The sequence below is a fragment of the Populus nigra genome, chromosome 1 (genome assembly GCF_951802175.1).
Source record: "Populus nigra chromosome 1, ddPopNigr1.1, whole genome shotgun sequence".
Classification (NCBI taxonomy): Eukaryota; Viridiplantae; Streptophyta; class Magnoliopsida; order Malpighiales; family Salicaceae; genus Populus; species Populus nigra.
In genome coordinates this window covers 44022201-44041960 of record NC_084852.1, presented here as the reverse complement: position 1 = coordinate 44041960, position 19760 = coordinate 44022201, and the positions used below count along the sequence as shown (strand labels likewise).

The following is a 19760-nucleotide window of genomic DNA, read 5'->3' as shown; positions in this document are numbered from 1 at the left end:
TGATTTCATTGCTTCAATCCAAGCTGGAACTCCTGCAGCTTCAGTATAGTTTGTAGGCTCAACATATACAAGATTACATCTTTCGTACACATCAGACAATAGCCTAACCTTAAGTACTGCTGTATCTGAAGTTGCTTCAATGTCTTGTTGAACTTCAACACCAATACTTCATACTGCTAGTTCAAGTGCAACTGTGATATTCTGATAAACTCCTTTTAAGTCCCAATTCTAGCAAGAATTCTCATCAAAATGCACATCTCTGCTGACTTGAATTTTAGCTGCATTCAGATTGAAAATTCTGTAACCTTTTGATTCTGTCGCATATCCCACCAGAATTCCTTTCTCTACTCTTTCATCCAGTTTCCCTCTTTTGGTAGATGGTACAAGAAAGTAGCACAATGATCCAAACACTTTGAGATGTTTGGCAGTTGGCCGGATACCAGGTCGTGCTTCCAATGGTGTTTTGCTTTGAACAGACTTAGTTAGAAGTCTATTAAGCAAATATACTGAAGTATTTACTGCTTCAGCCCAAAGAAACCTTGGCAACTTCTTTTCAAACAAGATACATCTGGACATCTCCATCACAGTTCTGTTCTTCCTTTCAGAAACTCCATTATGCTGTGGAGAGTATGGAATTGTCAGCTGGTATACAATCCCAACTTCTAAACAAAAGGCATTGAACTTTTTTGAAATATACTCTCCTCCATTATCAGTTCTCAACACCTTGATCTTCTGTCCACTTTGAGTTTCAGCCATGCTCTTGAAGTTTTTGAACATTAATAGTGTTTGTGACTTGGTTTTCAGAAAATAAACCCAAGTTATTCTACTGAAGTCATCAATGAACAATATAAAGTACATATTATTGCTTAAGGAGGTTGTGCTCATTGGTCCACATATGTCTGAGTGGATTAACTCCAGCTTGTGAGTTGCTCTTTTAGATATACCTTGAGGAAATGATTGTCGGTGTTGCTTTCCTAGTTCACAGCTTCTACATGTATGAGCAGTAACATGAATTTCAGATATGTTTTCTACCATTCCAGTATCATACAACAACTTTAATGAATTGAGATTGTAATGACCAAATCTTTCATGCCAAAGAATGCTTTCATTTATCTTAGCACTAAACACATGTCCTTTAACAGCATCAAGCTTCAAATATAAGCTATTACCATCCATTTTGATTTTTGCTATCTTTGAATTATGTGTATCAGTGATAAAGCAAAATTTCTCTTTAAAAGAGACTTCATAACCATTCTTGAGCATCTATGTAACACTAAGGAGATTTTGATCTAGTTCTGAAATGTAAAGAACATTTGTGATTTATTTGTGCTGACCGCAACAGTGCCTTTCCTCTTAGCCTGCACAATATCTCCATTTCCCAACTTGATCTTCGGTTGAACTGATCTGTCAATAGAAGAAAAGATTGACAGAAACTTAGACATGTGACTTGTGCAGCCACTGTCTATAAGCCATGTATTTAGTTCAGAAGTATTGCTAGCTTGTGATGCCATAAATAAATGCTCTTCATCATTTTTGCCTTCTTCAGGAACATTTGCTTGTTATTGTATTTATTGTTGTGATTGTTTCTTTTTGATTCTGCAAAATTTCTCACTATGACCCAGATTATTACAGAACATACACTGGAGAGAAGGTTTACCCTTAAACCAACAATCTTTTTCAGTATGATTAGTTCTTCTGTAATAAGGGCATGGTAAGAAAATTTGTCTTCTTGAAGGTGTACTTGTTTTCCTTTTAAAAAACTTGACAAGTTTGTTTCTTGTCAGGTTACCAACACTCCTTCCCTTGTTGTTTGCTTGGAAAGCCCCTTCAACAGTCTCATCATCTCTCATATGAACCCTTTGCTCCTGAACATGAAGTTTGCTAATTAATTCTGTAATAGTAAGATTTTGCAGAGATCTTGGCTTCAAACTTTTACGGCACTGACATCATAAGTTTTTCTACTACCTTATGATCTTCAAATGTATTTCCAAGAAGTCTCATTTGATTTACAACATCCATTAATCTGCCAGAGTAATCTTTGACAGATTCATTGTCTTTCATCTTCATCAACTCAAATTCCATTTTAAATGCAAGAAGTTTTACTGCTTCGACTCTGTTGCTGCCTTTAAATTCAATTTAGAGCTTATCCCATACCTGTTTTGGTGTTTCCAGGTTCATTATCTTCGTGAAAATATGATCTGCAAGTCCAGAATGTAGGCAGGTAATGGCTTTGTCCTTCTTGAGTTTTTCTTCTTCATGTGCTTTCATTTGAGCAATTGTAGGATTTGCATTCAATGGTGGTGGATCAGAATCAGTCACCACAACATTCCATAAGTCTTGAGATCTTAGATAAAATCTCATTTTGACAGCCTAAATATGATAGAGTTCACCACTAAACATTGGAATTACAGATGCAATATTGCTTGAAGAAGACATTGATAAAAAACAGAAGGAAAATAACTCATTAGTATTTATGCTCACCCTCTCTGTGTTTAGCAATTAGAATACTTGCCTCACCCTCTTTGTTTTTATCACTTAAAAGAAAGAAAATGCTTGCCTCACATCCCGTAGGATTTATATGCTCTGATACCACTGTTAGAAATCTTAAGTCCTAGAAACTACAGTTTTAAGTATAGAAGAAATAGATACAAAAGAACAGAGTTGAGTAGAAAGATCAATAATATTTCATTAATTTCAAATGTCTATATATAGACTTACATAGAACTTGTAATGGATTGAAACTCTCAACAAACTTGAGAGATTATTGAAATTAAAATAACAAACTTAGCAAAAAATTCCTGCTGCAAATCTTGAAAAAAAAACGATTACATAAAATTCAAATAACATAATTGCACTTAACTCTATCTTTCTCAAGACAGAATCTCATAATTCTAACACATGGGAGGTTGCAAGAGTGAAAATAGCATCAACAAATGAAGAATGATACCTTCTGAAGACTGACCTAGTTAGCACAAGATCTACAAAACAAGAATGATGCTTAATATGATAATTGGCTTCGTCTCATAAATATAGATGTCATCAGTTATGCATTAGGATCTATATTCATGTCAAAATCCACCATTCTATTCTTGTACAAATGTAGTAATTGATCACATGCATGTCGGGAGGAGGGCCTCTCTTGTGGGGTGGTTTTTGTGCACTGCAGTGCAATTTCAAGCATTTGATACGCCGCAGATTCTTCGCAAGGCACGAGTGGTTTCAATGCAGGATCGATCAACTCACGAGCACTTTCACCTTGCATTTCCGTATGTTTTTCTACCCATCTCACCATGTCCATATCGACACCAAAGGTTGCATCAGTTGGCGTTTTTCCACTAACGAGTTCCATCAGCACAATACCCATGCTATAAACATCACTCTTCTCTGTTGCCTTGAACGAGTATGCATGCTCTGAAAACGCATAAAATTAGTTATGATATGGAGTAAAAGATGAACTAAAAGCAGCATAATTCAATGCAGAAAGTGCTATAATACCTGGAGCAATATAACCGTAAGAGCCCGCAAACCATGAATGCGACTCTGTATTGGAGTCATAATTCTCCTCGAGTGCCTTTGCCAGTCCAAAATCCCCTAAATGCGCCTCCATATTGGAATCAAGCAATACATTGCTAGATTTGATATCTCTATGCATGATCTTTGGTACACAATCATGGTGAAGGTACTCCACTCCCTGGGCTAATCCCACACCAATCTTTAATCTCGCCTCCCAGTCCAGGCTTTGCCTCTGCTTGCTGTTCACTGGTTGTTGATGCAGCCAATCCCACAAACTCCCATTCTCCATGTATTCATAAATCAAAAGATTACAACCCGCCCCTTTGTTGCTACAATACCCTATCAGCTTCACTAGATTCCTGTGCCTAATCCTTCCAAGTGTCTTTACTTCTCTTGCGAAGCTTTTATTAAGTAGAAACTCATCTTTCCACAAAATCTTCTTCACCGCTACAGTTTCTCCACTTTGAAATTCAGCTCTGTATATTGTTCCAGATCCACCCGAGCCAATGATGAACTCATCACTAAGATTGTTTGTCGCTTCCATAAGGTCATCCCACCTGTAGTCTCTCTTGGCAGTACCCTTCAGAAAGGGTGTTTTGCGAGCTTGGGAAGAAGTGGAAGAGTAAATGCAGTTCCCTTCACTCACGCTTTTGAGGAATTCTCGCCTGCGTTTGAAGAAGAGAGCAAGTCCAAGTGCGAGCAGAGCAATGGCAGCTAAGGAAGTAATTGCTGAGATTACCACCACTGATAACTCACTTAGGCCTGACTGCTGATCACTTAAGATAGAGCAGCGATTAAGAGGGTTTCCACAGAGCTGCAGGTTTCCTTCAAATGCTTCAGGTGGCCAGTGTGAGAATTGCTTGTCCAGTTTGCCTTGGAGATTATTGAACGAGAGATTAAGCTTGCCAAGACTGCTCAAGCTACCAACTTCAGGAGGGACAGCTCCAACTAGGCAATTGTGAGACAGATCAAGAGCTTCAAGTTTGGACAATGTACCAATAGAAGGTGGAATTTGACCACCGAGATTGTTGTAGCTGAGGTCTAAAATGCTTTGGAGATTCTGGAGTTGCCCAAGTTCAGAAGGTATTTCACCGCTGAAACTGTTATTCGAGAGCCGAAGCTCATACAGCTTGCTCAGCTTACCCAGGGCCAGAGGGATCGATCCTGATAATTGATTTTGATTGAGATTGAGTACATTTAGAGATTCTAGATTACCAACCTCCACAGGAAGAGTTCCATTCAGAAAGTTAGCATCAAGGGAAAGCACCAACAATTTAGAACAATTGAATAGCTCTCGAGGAAGAGACCCTGTAAATTGATTGGAGAAGAGCTTAAGCTCCCCTAACTGAGGCAAATTTCCAAGCCATGATGGAACAGACCCATAAAGAAGGTTGTTGTTGAGATCAACGTGTTCCAATTTCATGCACAACATAAGTTGTGCTGGAATTTGTCCTGTGAGCAAATTCCCTGACAGGTCTAGCAACGACAACTCTCGGATGTGACCGAGTGTCCATGGGATTTTGCCAGTAAACCGGTTGTTCCCTAATCTAAGCCTTTCAAGAGAAGGTGAATTTCCCAACAGGGCAGGAATTTCATTCCCAAATGCATTGCTTGTGACATCAAAAGAAAGAAAAGAACTCGAGCCACATAATGCAGAGATGCTACCATTGAATCTGTTTTTAGACAGATTGATTCTGGTCAGATTTCGTAAATTGGTAAGCGAATCGGGAAGGTTACCTTCAAGGGAATTGTTGTAAAGCATGAGTTGCTCAAGAGCATGAAGAAATCCAAAAGTAACTGGAATGCCACCAGATAGGCCATTATCTGCCAAGTCTAGAATAGTTAGTTGATGACAGTTACCCAAAGTGGCGGGAATATGACCGAAAAGCTCATTTTGTCTCAAATGAAGCAGATTCAGTCCCTTCAGCCTCCCAATAGTAACAGGAATCTCTCCACTGAAATGATTTCCATAGAAATCAATCATTTGCAAGTCTGAACAATTGCCAATCTCCATAGGAATCTCCCCAGATAAGAGATTGTCGTATAGATACAAGACTTTAAGATTTCCAAGCATTCCAATCTCCTTAGGCAGATTGCCTAGCAAATTGTTGTGATACAATGCAAGCTCCTTCAGATTGCTTAAGTTTGCTATCAAAGGGGATATTGAACCCACCAAGCTGTTGTTGTGGAGATAGAGATGAGTCAACTGAACGGACTCATAAATTTCATTAGGAATGGATCCATTAAGGCTGTTGTTGGACAAGTCAAGCTGCATCAGAGATTGACACAGCCTTAATTCTTTCGGAATGGGGCCAGAAAGTTGAATCTCTGACAGAATCAAGCTCTCCAAATTGGTATTGTTTGAACATAGGCTTGTTGGTATCACACCGGAAAGATTGTTATTTGATAAAACCAAGAAAACAAGCTGAGCCATGCTGCCCAACTCCTCTGGAACGCCTCCAGTGAGCATGTTCATTGATAAATCAAGATTCTGAAGAGTACCCATTTTTGCTAGGGACTTTGGGATTGAACCTCCAAGCTGGTTTCCCATGAAATTCAGGTAGACGAGCTGACTCATTTCCCCGAGTTGAGTCGGAATTTCTCCAGAGAGACTATTGTTTGCCAGGTTTAGTATTTGGAGATTTTGAAGACGACCCAATTCTCCAGGGATTGATCCATTTAGATTGTTGAGAGCTACAGTGAAGACAGTGAGGCTCGAACAATTCCCTAGCTCGGCAGGAATCAGTCCTTCAAGTTGGTTCTGCTGTAAAATCAAGTTCTGGACTTGGCTTAGTTGTCCGAGTTGGGGAGGTATTGGGCCTGTGAGACTGCATGAGGCCAAACCAAGAGTAACTAAGTTGACAAGATTACCGAAAGAGGCAGGAACAGGTCCACTGAGTCCATTATCACCGATCCTCATTACTAAGAGACTCGTGATGGAACCGAGTTGAATTGGGATGGGGCCAGTGAGTTGATTAGAGAACAAAAGCAGAGTTTCCAATGAAGAAAGATTTGAGAGAGTAGTTGGAATGGGACCCGTGAGGCTGTTAGAAGAAAGATCAAGGTGGAGCAGGTGCTTTAAACTACCGAGTGAGGGTGATATTGAGCCGGAAAGTGATGAGTCAGATAAGTTTAGACTCACAACTTGCACTGAGCCATCAACCGAGTTCAAGCCACAGGTAACTCCTGTCCATGTGCATGAATTTGGGTTGCTTTCATTCCAATCATGCAAAACTTTTTCTGGGTCTTCCTCGAATGATTTCTTCACCTCCAAAAGAACGGAGAGCTCTTGGTTTTGGCACAAAACAAAGCCAAAGGAAAAGCACACTAAAATGGCAACAAAAAGTAACAAAACTTGTTTTGGCACACCCATTTTCTATTTCTAATGACTAGATAACATTTGAGAAAAGCTTTTAGAGAGAGACTGAAAATGGCAATATAACATTTATTATCATGTTTGGTTCATCTTATGTAAGGGTGAGTGGTTTGGGTCATGTAGGCATTAAAGACAGAGCAAGCCTGTGTTTGTGTTGGTTTTGTTGTTGGTGGATGGTCTTGGGCAAGGGAAGACGCGTGGTTTGGGAAAAGAAGGCACAGCGGCAGCCATGCATGTAAGGGAGCTATATGCATGGTTTTTGAATTTCAAAGCAGACAGGTAATGTATTGATTGCTGAGGCTGCATTGGAAAAGTTGGCAATCTGCAGTGTCTTTAAAAGAGGCCTTAAAATGGTTGGCAAGAAGAGATAAGAAACCGTGATGAATGAGAGGGCAGTATTTTGTCAGTCAAGTGCAACAAACGCCATAAATGACGATCGTCAAGCTGCTACAACTTAAACTGAGCTGTTGATTACAGTGTGTTGTAGGCAAGTACTGTTAAATGAAAACCGAAAGAAGAGGGCCGCAGCTGGGGCCTGGAAGAGAGATAAGGGTAATGTATCAATTGTTAGGTTGGCAGGTTTCGGTTGAATAAGAAAATATATGGGATTCCATGGAGGTAGATACAGTGGTTACATGACCGACAAGGGGATGAGATATTCATGGGTTTGCTAGTTTTCTTGTCATGGTGTGTTTGCTCTGAATTACTTTAAACCCTACTAAGAAAGTCAGCTGTCGAATTACTACAAATTATATTTCGTTTTGTTTAGTTTTGGCATTATCTATTTGTACTTTGAAGCTTAACAAAGTCAATGGATCCCCTCCATGAACGTAAGCAACATCACTTCAAAATTATACCTAGTAGCTTAATTAGTACTACAAGTTTGATATTTTGGTTCCAATGTATTACATTATAGATTAACACACACACAAAGTAAAAGGAAACACATGTTTAGTGTATAAATTACACAATTAAAATTTTATCCAATTTTTTCACCGTAGTGGTGGCAAATTTGTAGTTTTTGTTTTTTAAACAAGTTTATATATATATATATATATATATATATATATATATATATTCTTTATACTTGATATTTTTATTATTTTATACCTGACTTGTTCATTATCATTTTGTTTATTTTTTTAATATTGTTTTCCTTTACATTTTTTGTTTTGAAAAGCAATCGAGATTTTCTCTATCTGGAAGTACAATAGTGGTGGCAAATATGTAAAATTTGGTTTTTTTTAACTATAGAAATGGCACAATTAAAGTTTTCTCTAGTTTTTTCATTGTAGCGGTGATAAATTTATAATTTTTGGTGTTTTTATTTTATTTAAAAATAAGTTTTTCTAATATTTTTTTTATACTTGATATATATTTTATCATTTTACACTTGGCTTATTTATCACTATTTTGTTTTTTATCTTTAATTTTCTGTAATATTTTTTTTAATTTTTCCTTTTTTCTTTACATTTTTTTTTAGAAAAAGATATTATTTTTTATTCTTTACACTTGGAATATTTATTACTCTACACTTAGCCTATTTATATCATTATTTTTGTTCTTATATTCATTCTTTTATAATTTGTTTGATAATTTTTTTTGTTCTTTATACCTTTTGTTTTTCAAAAAATTCTTATACAAAGACTAAGAAAATAATGTTTCAATGTAGCAATTGCAACATTATTCTATTTTTCTATTATGTTAAAAATAAGCTTCAAATCTTCCATATTTTTATTAACATATATAATTTTCACTATATTTTATTATATATAAATATTGATTTTTTGATTTACAATTATATTTTTTACTCGCTCTCAAAAAAATATATTAATAACACCTGCACATTAATTTATTTACATTAGAAAAAATAATTATTCAACTTATAGTTAGGCGAGTCAAATAGACTCGTTAACACAATTTTTTCCATTTAGTAGTACAAATTGTTTTTAATTTATTTAATTAAATATATGCATAGATTTTTTATTTATAATTCAGATTTTTATTATAAAAAAACACATTTGAAAAGTTTACTTATTTATTTATTTTTTTAAAAAATATATTATTTGACCTATGACAAAACACAGTTAAAATAACTAATATTACCTCATCTGAAAAGCATATAATTAATGCCATTACTCTTTTTATTATTAATTACACTTGTTATTATTGGGTTGAGTACCAAATCCTAGTGTCCTTTTGTGGCCTTTAATCTTTGATTGGTTGCGTGTAACCCTGTTGCCTACTCCAAAATGCCCTACTTAATTAATTGTTTCCCCACTCGAATTGTATATGCAAATTGGGTATTTGGGGATGATTTTTAGGAGTAATTAATTACTCTTATTTTATTGTTTCTCACACTCTTCCTTCAATTTGTTTTGTGCAAAGCAAACAAATCCATATGTATTGTTTGTCAAAACGATTATAAAATCATTTCGTGGGTACCTTTTTTCTTGGTCCTATTGTTCTTATATATATATATATGGGAGCATGGATTAGAATGAAGTACTAATGCAGAATTATATCTGATCTACCAGACAACGTTTGATTAATATATTTACCTTCTTTTGTTCCTTTTTAATTAGCCAATATAATAATTAGATCATCAGTATTAATTATTGTTTCAGATTTGAAAGAATAGTACATCACCCCTCTGTCAGCGGAGAAGACCATTTACGAAGCTAAATATGTTTAATCTAGATCATACCTTGGAGAGGCAATAATTGGGGCTATGTTGAATTACACAAGTAATTAACTCATACTCGGGGATTAATCATACAAACTCGCCTTTGAACAATGGTGAAAATATCACTAACAGGCATAGCTAGATACTTTGCATGAAGGCAACATATGGCTGGATTTCTTCTTCTTTTTTCCAGAATTTCATAATCCCCCGATTGTGAACTTGGGTTTTTTTCCTTTTTTTTAAAAAAAATATGGGAATGTTTTTATTTTCACTTGAGACAAGTTTTCTATGTATATAATATATGATAGGGTACTGTCTTCTAGAAAAATGTCAATCTTCCAACACCAAATGCAGGGAAATTAATGGTAAAGGTTTTATACCACAATAATTAATGGTTGGCCGAAGTAGGATGGAATTATTCTTATCGTCACATCCCACATTGATAGAAAAGTGTTCAAAACCAGAGTATATTAAGATAATTGATACCTAACTTTGTAGAATGTATTTTGGAACTTGTAGGCTGCCAGAAACAAAATTATGAGACCTGAATATCAGGTTGGGCTGAGTCATAATAGACAATATTCTGCAAGGGGAAGTGGGTCGGACCTTACATATGGTATCAGAGCCGATGACAGCTCGTTCTTAAGATGGAGGATTGTAACATTCCACATTGAAAGAAAAGTGTCCATAGTCAGGGCATATTAAGACAGTTAGTACCTAACTTTGTATGACGTGTTTTGGAGCCTGTGGGCTGCTAGAAACAAAACCGTGAGACGTGGAAGCCGGGTTGGACTGAGCCATAGCGGATAATATTCTACAAGGGAGAGTGGGTCGGGCCTTACATATGGTATCAGAGCCAAGGATTTTAAGTTTAACCTATATATACTTTATTTATATTTAGGTTAGGTCTAAACACTTATAATAAACAGATTATTAAAAATTCTAATCTCTTTTTATATTTATTCTTAGTTATTTTAACAAATATAACTGTTATTCTCAAGAATCACAAGATAATTAATGTTGAATGGAATCGATGACCAAAACTCCTCAATTAACGAGTAATAATATATATGTAGTAACATTATTTGCCCAATGTTGCGATATTTTTTAATTACTAGAATCATATCACATGTGTCAAGCATGCAGAGAATTGATTGTGTTCAGATATTGATTAAACACTGCTCAATGCTTCGTCCAAGAGAATATGACAAAGAAATACATTTAAAAAGGTCTTAACTCTTGATTAAACACCGCAGCCATTCCCAATGTATATCTTCTACGGTTCTAGAAATTACAACATTATCTCATGCTTGTTAATTGCAAATTTGGCATTAATCAAATGAATGTTTCATATTTAGTAGTGTCTTGACAAAAATTTTCCGCATATGTACTGCTGCCTTTGCCTTCAGACTTTCTGTACTTTAGGCCAACAAGTTGTCGTGAGTATTCAATGTTGGAAATTCACTTAATTAATCTGTTTTTATATATATATAATAATGGAAAAATTTATTAATAGATGCCATTGCCAAAAAAAGCCAATGAAAAAAAAATAGAATTCTCTATTTACAAAAGAAAACCAAAAATGAAGAAACAACTATGGAATATTTACAAAAACCGTTCTCGTAACTAGAACTAATAAAACGTTACTTATTTGACCCATTAAGAATGCTTTTCGAACCTCTGAATAAGTTCAATCATGTGCACTGAAAGTTTCCATCAATTATCTGCAACTATAAAGCCTGGCGGTGGAGAATTAGCTCGAACATTATATCCCATTCGGTAAACTCTTCCTGGAAAATCAATTTGTTCCTAGCCAACTAGATTCCCCACAAAATACCAAAGGCCAACATGAGAGTTGCAATGTGCTGAATTTTTCCTTTAACAAGGAAGTACCACTCAAAAAATAATTCTTTTATGGTTCTTGGCAAACATCATTGTAAGTCCAAACGATATCAGCGGTTCCACAATTTCCAAACCACAAAAGTGTAGAAAAAGATGATCCCCAGTTTCTATTTCTTCAGCACAAAATGGACAAATTGCTTCCTCCAAATGCATTAGATGTCTTCTAGCAATAAATTAAACTCCTTGGCACAGATTCTTCCATGAAGTAAAATCCAAATAAACACATCAAATTTTGGAGGAAATATTCCTTTCCATAATAAATTAGACGGAGATGAAGAAATACCCACGTAATAAATTCTATCAATGAAGTTGTTGCACGACGTGACAGGATAGTCACCATTTCTTTTTGGTTTCCAACGTTTGGAATCAACTATATTCTACTTCAACTTAATTCCTTCAATCAGATCAAGAAGACGTTACTGCTCCAACTCTGCAGGCCATATGCTTCTCTTCCAAGTTAAGTTCCAGCACCAAGAGTCATTATTCAAATCACCCATGTTTGAAATATGTGCTTTTGGTGCTGCAGTGAGATCGTATAACTATGGAAATTGAAGCTTTAGAGACCCATTTTCTAGCCAGGAGTGTGTCCAAAACTGAACCTTTTTCTCATTGCCAACTGTGTAGTACAAATAATTTTTCAAAGATGGCGAGACTTGCCCTTCATTATGGATGATAGAATATATACCGGACCATGTGTTTGAAAGCGATTGATTGAAAATAGGAAGTCTTTCTTAAAAATAGGTTGATAATTTCTGATAATAATATCCTGCCATCCTCCCCTATTTTGATCACCCAGCCTCCATAAAAATAGGTTGCTAAGCTTAACAACTGGCCTTTCTATCTTTCTAATCTTGTATATATGGATCCGAGAGATCACAAGTTTTCAGGTTGTTATCCTTTTAGGGTTAGCTCCCAAAGGAATGCCTAGCTAGGTACCTTATAAGAAATGAGTCTCATCTAAAATACATAGAGTTAGCCATATTTGTTGTATAAACATCATCTAGATTTATTCCAATCAATCAAGGAGTTCTTATAGAATTTCACACGCAAACTTAAAGCTAGCTCAAATTATCTTAAATACGTAACTTTAAGATTTAATCCGGATATCTATCTTAATAAAAAGAAAAATATTCTCCTAATTATAATTGTTTAGGACAAACAGTACTAGAGTGTCATCTACAGTATATATACTGTAGATGACTGAGAAACTCTCATTGAACAAAGTCAATTCCTCTGGAATAGCCAATTGAATAAGCTCTTTGAAACAAGACTAAGAATCCCTCAACTACTATGTCAAACAAAAAAGAGTGAAAGAGGATCTACTTGTCTTAGAACTCTTTCGACTCCAAACTCTCGGCTTAATGAGCGATTAATGATGAGAATGGCAAGTTGTGAACCTGAGATGCATTCATGAATGACAGATTCTTTATTTGTTGCCGAAGACCATATATTCCATCACCTCATCTAAATACTCCCACAATACTGAATTGAAAGCCTTATGAAAATTAACTTTCAAGATGAAATTGTGATCCTCTAATTTCTTCCTTGCCTCATGTATTAATTACCTCATTAGCAATTATAATTAAAGCCATCCAAAATCTGCGTTCCTACTATGAAAATTGTTTGATGGAAACTAATAATACTAGGCATGAGAGTTTTCAACATGGATGAGAGCAATTTAGACACAATTTTATGCAATCCATGCACTGGAATAATAGGTCTATACTTTGAAAATCCAGTGGGTATCTAAGTTTTCAGAAATAATGCCACGAAAGAAGTATTAACACCCTTTAGAAGCTTACCGAGCCTTAAGAATTCATTAACTAGCTGGACTATTTCCATTCCATTTAAGTTCTATTCTTTCTGATAGAAAGCAAAAGTAAAGTCATTTGGTCTCGGAGCCTTTGACCCAGCTTGTTTTACTTCGTTTAAATTAGCATCCTGCTCCAGCCACATAGATTGATGCGAAGTGAGAGTGTCTTGAATACTATGGCCCCCATTATGGCCCTTTGTGACGGTAATTTAGTAAAAATCTTGGAGTAGAATGAGACAGCAACATATCGTGTGTTTGAAATTACTTTTATTTTTGTAGTTATTTTTTAAAAGTATTTATGGTTTGAAAAAATATTAAATTATTATTTTTTAGTAGTTTTTGATAATTTTAATATACAAGCATCAAAAATAAAATAAAAAATATTATTTTAATTTATTTTCAAGTAAAAAAGTATTTAAAAAAACACCCCACTATAACCCCAATATTTATTTTTAGTCTTGGGCAGCAGCATATTAGTGTGTCTGCTTTTACTTATTTTTTAAAAGTAATTTTAATTTAAAAAAAATATTAAATTGATTTTTTTAGTAATTATTAATGATTTTGATATACTAATATCAGAAATAAAATAAATTTAAAAATATTATTTTAATATATTTTCAGATAAAAAACTATATTAAAAAACAATCTACATCACAATCCTGAACACACCCTAATATCTTGAGATGAGGTATATATGCACTTGATCAATCTGGTCAGTGAAATCATTTAATTTTTCTACTAGAATATATTGAGTTGCTATTATATATTAGACACTAAACACACTCGGAGGAGAAACAGAGTAATTTCCAAAGCAGTGACATTTCAAACTTATGTTACAAGAACTCAGAATGTGAACGAGGCGTTGGATTTTTTTGAGAGGTGACCGTGGGTGAGATTTGACGGTTTGGAATATTGCCAGGAGACCATGAGAACTTTTTTGAAAGTTTTATTTGAGTGAAATATCATCTTTAATGATCAACATTGATTATTACTAGAATTTTTCTTCTTCTTTTTCCTTGGAAAACTCATACGCTTTTGACTGGCTAATTCAGCATTATTGAGTTGGAAACTCCAACGATTATTGAAAAAAAAGCTGTATTTAAAAGAGAAAATAAAAGTCTTTATCGGAATGAGAGAATAAAAAAATGATATTTTAATTAAAAAAAATATGTAATCATGTTGATGATGCAATTATTTTTATCTTATGTGTAAGCTAATTAACAATTCGGTATCCATTTATTTGCACGTTTTAAAAGTAAAAAAAAAGTTAATTTTTTTATTTTAAATTAATTTTTTTATATACTTTTAGATATTTTGATACATTGATATGAAAATTAATTTTTTAAAATAAAAAAAATATTATTTAAATATATTTTTAAATAAATAAATTTTTTTAAAAAAATTTTATTACCCTTTCGGAAAACTGGTGGCATTGATAAGTTAAAAAAATGCGGGTGGAGATTTGTTGTTTAATCACATCACAATGACGATTTTTCTTTGTTTTTTTTGCCTGAAATATCTTTTTTAATCGGATTTCCTTGCCATCTAGTCAGATCACCGTGTAGTTCAGGTCTTGTCATGGGACATTTATCCAAGGTTTCTATACCACGGAAAGGTATATACTGATCTTTGAATTTGCAAGGTAATATCAGGCCAAATTGTCAAAGAAAACATTCATGGATATGCTTGATGCTGAGAAAGTTCAGTTGGGATTAATTTTTAAAATATTTTTTATTTAAAAATATATTAAAATAATATATTTTTATATTTTAAAAATTATTTTTTATATTAGTGATCTAAAAATATCAAAAAAATATTAATTTATAATAATAATAATAATTTAAATTTTTTCAAAAATATTTTTAATATATATATATATAAAAACAGGCTTACGTCAAAACTGAATGACAAGAATAACTAGTGTAAACGTCCAACCTGCAGAGCAATATTAGTTATCTTGTCTGCTATTTCAAGTATCATTGTAATTTCTGACTTAAAAGCTCACCCGGCCCCGCCCTTGGCTTGGACCTTAGAGTTGCTGGTCGCTAGAATTGATCGATCTGTTCGCTTGGATTCCAAAGTTCACATGATGGGTGGTAGTTCAAGGTGGAGGCTAGCGTTGGACAATGCGTCATTGTGACTTCCAAGGGCTTCGAAGAATGGTAAATGCTGTATACCTTTCTTATTTGTAGAAACATTATCAAAGAAAATATCCATTAAGAGCAATTCGATTTGGTTTGGTAAACATGAACTTGCAAGTGTTTTTGTTTTTTGGGTAGTTTTTGTGGTTTAAAAATATTAAATTTTAAAAAGTATGGTTAGCTGAGATTAGTTGAATTTAGATATGTATTTATTAAAAATTATGGTTGAAGTTTATATGCAACAAAAAACATGTATAAAATATTTGGTAGTTGTGTGATTATGATTGCTTTTTAAAGTGCTTTTTACTTGAAAATACATTAAAATAATATATTTTTATTTTTTAAAAATTATTTTTGATATCAACGCATCAAAATGATCTAAAAACACCCAAAAAATATTAATTTGAAGCAAAAAAATAAAAAAAATTAATTTTTTTAACAGCATTTTTGAAACGCAAAAACAAACAGTGGTTTACGAAACTCAATTAAAAAAACATGTAGAAACTGTTTTACAAAAACTACTTTTCAAACTTAATTTTTTTATGAGTCCCGTAGTATAAATCATAGTTTTTACAGTTAACAAACACCTTATTGTATTTTTTGCACTGCAAATATAAAAACAGGTACAAAACAAACACAACCTGAATCTCCGTGGTTAATTAGCAATGGACACAAAGTCTTCTAAAGTTAGGTGAGGGAATGGACACCATGTATGATTACTTTGTTTATTTTTATATTTTAAAAGTATTTTAAAAAAAGTTTAATTTTTTTATTTTAAATTATTTTTTTTATTTTCAGATAATTTTAATACATTAATATCAAAAATAATTTTTTAAAAATAAAAAAATATTATTTTAATACTTTTTCAAATAAAAAACATTTAAAAAAAAAAACACAACCATGCTATTGAAAACCGTATCATGATTGTGCCATGCTAATATCAAAAGCTGAAAGCACGTAGTGTTCGACGAGCTATAGCTAGCTGGTCAATCTACGTAAGATTGGAACAGCGTGATGAGGTTGGGAGCTTCTCTTTATTGAATTATCGAAGCTAAAAATTGTACTGAATCGGAAGTTGCCGCTGGGACAGGTGAAAATCAAGAGGAAATGAATCGGAAAGGGAAATTTTTGAACTCTGAAAATTTTATTAAAAATACCATGTTTAGGTGTGTAAAGTTTTAGAGTTGTAATGGTAAAAAAAGTCTTTCTTATTATCGCTACAGACAGGGGCGGAGATAGGAAAGGCTGACAGGGACTGAGACCCCTGCAAGGAAATTTTGTTTTCCAGTTCCCTTCAAATTTATTTTTAGTATTCTTACAAGATACCACACAAATCACAGCATTTTAGTCCCTTTTAATTTTATATTTTGGTTCCGCCCCTGGCTGCATAGTAAGTACATTACAAGAGATATATAGTAAAAGCGTAACAAGAATTTAAAACTCAAGTTTACATTTAAATATACTACAGTTACGGTAACTCTCTAATATCAAATCTAAACTTCTTTTATCTTATCCTTATTGACCTGGTCTCTAACAGTTGTGTCTTGTCTTAACTTGGTCTTCAATACGCCCCCCATCATCGCAAGGGGGATATGGCTTCCCTTAAGATTGGTCTCAGAAGATTAAACCGTGTATCACTCAATAGTTTGACAAACAAATCTGCAAGATGATCTTTACTTGAAACAAATTTAACTTGAAGATAGTTGTTCATCACTGGATCTCGTACAAACTGAAAATCGATCTTGATATGTGTTTATGTGTGCATGAAACACTGGATTAAAAGAAAAATAGGTTTCACCTATGTTGTCACACCATAATATATATTGGTGTTGAAGAAACATTAATGCGTAACTCGGTCGAATTGTATGTTAAACCATTGAATCTTTATTGCAGCATTTGCTTGTGATTTATACTCAGTCTCTGGCTCTCTGCACTGCTTCTGGCAACTATTTTTTATGTTTACAGCTCTAAGAGATTAAGTTTTTGCCCAAAAATACACAATATGATCCTACAGATCTTTGTCATCAAGATCTCCTCCCCAATCAACATCCGAAAAACCATGAAATGAAAATTGCTTAATATGTCCGTTTGGACGAGCATCCCTGTCCAATACTAGTATCTATGTCCGAGCCTATTGATTTTAATTAAATTCTACCTTTACTTAATGGCATTAAATTAATTGTTTAATTTTTTTTTTGTTCTTTATAGAGTTGTGATGGCTCCATTCTGTTGAACCATGATGGAAGTGAGAGAAGAGCAGAGGCAAGCAAGTCTCTTAGAAGGTTTGAAGTAATTGATGCTATCAAAGCTGAGATAGAGGAAGAGTGCCCAGGAACTGTATCGTGTGCTGACATTCGTGCTGCAGCCTCTGGAGATGCTACCGTTCTTCTTGGTGGTCCGTACTGGGATGTTCCGCATGGAAGGAAAGATGGGAAAGTTTCTATTGACGAAGATGCTGATTTAGTGCCAATGGGCCGGGAAACATCACTACCTTATTGAATTCTACCAATCTAAGGGTTTGAATGTGCTTGATTTGGTCACTCTTTCAGGAGAATTAATTAGCAGAACATAATTATTGGTGTTTAACTAAGAAATCAAGAACCAAATGTGGATATGGATTTATAGTAATTGTATGTTAATGCTTCGTTTTGTCTTCGGCAGGGGCCCATACAATTGGCTGGTCTCCATGCAGTTCAGCACAGCATAGGCTGCACAACTATGCAGGAATCGGCAGACCTGATGAATCCCTTGATTATAGATACGCAAACTTCTTGGCAAAAAAAGAATGCAGATGGGCCTTTGAGTATGTTGATCGAGATGCTAGAACCCCACAGACTTTTGACAGTGTTTGCTTCAAGAATCTCCAAGACCACACGAGGCTTTTGTCCACTGATCAATCCCTATATTCTGATCCAAGGACTTCTTCAATTGTTGATGCATTGGCTGATGGACCAGAGTTCTTCAATCACCAGTTTGCAGTGTCCATGACAAAGCTCGGCAATATTTTAGTCCCTACAGTTCAAGACGGACAGTTTGCAGTGTCCATGACAAAGCTCGGCAATATTTTAGTTCCTACAGTTCAAGACGGAGGCGAAATTCGAACCAGATGCTATTCTGTCAACTCTAAGTACTGAAAGATTTTGTTTCTGTAATGAAATAGTTTTCTGAGTTTAATTTGTTCTCTTTAATTTCCATGTTTTGATTTTTTTTAATGGTTTTTTCTTTTTTCTATGTAACAATTTCCAATCTATGATAGCCTTTGATGCAGGTCAAAAATATTTTGACCACATGTTTAACCCGTAATTCTTCTGCAAGTTAATTTACTATAGCTAGAGGATTGCAAGGTGATATTTTATTGATCCAAGGCATTTCATGATGTTTTCAAGTCTGGTTCGGTCGTTGAACCATCCACAAAAACAAGAAGGCCAGGAAATAATTAAGGCTTAAACAAGATTTAATTGGAATCTGAATCGAGATCCATAACAAAGTTTATGATATCATTAATTGAATATCTTATGAAACGGTGGATTGATACAGATGCAAGACAAAGTTCTGTACTAGGCTCCGACCAGTTTTAACGGGCCTAATATGTTCGAAACTTGTCGAGGATCAGCCCATCCTTTGTTTGAACTTTATTTATTATTATTGTTATTATTATTATTATTATTATTATTTTACAGTGGAATTATGCTCTTTCTTGATTGTGTTCAGCAAATTATATATATATATATATATATATATATATATATATAAAGACTATAATATCTTCAATTATATATTTATATGGTCATTATACACATATTTAATATACATTCATATAATTGTCTTGTCTTTATCTTAAATTGTTTAATTTTCTTATATATAATTTCAACAGAAGGATTTACAGGACTCGGCCTCTGTAAGCCCGACCTTCCGGCAACACATTTGCTTCATCCTACAAAATCTTAACACGGAGACTTCTTTATCCAGTTTTGAATCTTGAATTGTTTGCTTGTGCTTTTGTAATATATATAAAGTATGTTCCTTCATCCCTTTCAGGACCCACTTGGTCTTCCTCCCAGGAGACTATATATAGTTTGCTTCCAATTAAACGCTCCCTCACTGCCATAAAGGTCAAGTACGTGGTAAACGAAAAACACCAAAACACCTCCCTCTCCCTCTCTCTCATACGCAAAAAACACGTTATTTATCTAGTTAGACGACATTACCACTTTGCATATTTTCACCGCCATTGGATAAAGGACGTTGATAAAGCCACACATTGCTAAAGCAGTCCACCATCCTTTGCTTTCCTTCTTTTTAGATCTTCTTTTAGCTAACTCCTCTCTC

At 34.3% G+C, this 19760-nt stretch overlaps 1 protein-coding gene and 1 pseudogene across 1 annotated transcript; one reads left to right on the top strand and one right to left on the bottom strand.

Moving 5' to 3' along the window:
- Window positions 1–2661: 2661 nt before the first annotated feature.
- Window positions 2662–7510, bottom strand: LOC133700337 (LRR receptor-like serine/threonine-protein kinase GSO1). Its single transcript, XM_062123839.1, has 2 exons — window positions 3496–7510; window positions 2662–3411 (listed from the first exon to the last, which is right to left on the bottom strand). The coding sequence occupies exons 1-2, from the start codon at window positions 6884–6886 to the stop codon at window positions 3044–3046; spliced, it is 3759 nt and encodes a 1252-aa protein (XP_061979823.1). The 5' UTR covers window positions 6887–7510; the 3' UTR covers window positions 2662–3043.
- A 9513-nt stretch (window positions 7511–17023) lies between these two features.
- Window positions 17024–18654, top strand: LOC133682247 (peroxidase 7-like; annotated as a pseudogene).
- Window positions 18655–19760: the final 1106 nt, after the last annotated feature.

Coding starts and splice junctions, on each gene's coding strand:
- LOC133700337 (XM_062123839.1), bottom strand. CDS start 6,886: ATGGGTGTGCCAAAACAAGTTTTGTTACTTTTTGTTGCCATTTTAGTG. Junction 3,412..3,495: donor TTACGGTTATATTGCTCCAG/GTATTATAGCAC, acceptor ATGCGTTTTCAG/AGCATGCATACTCGTTCAAG.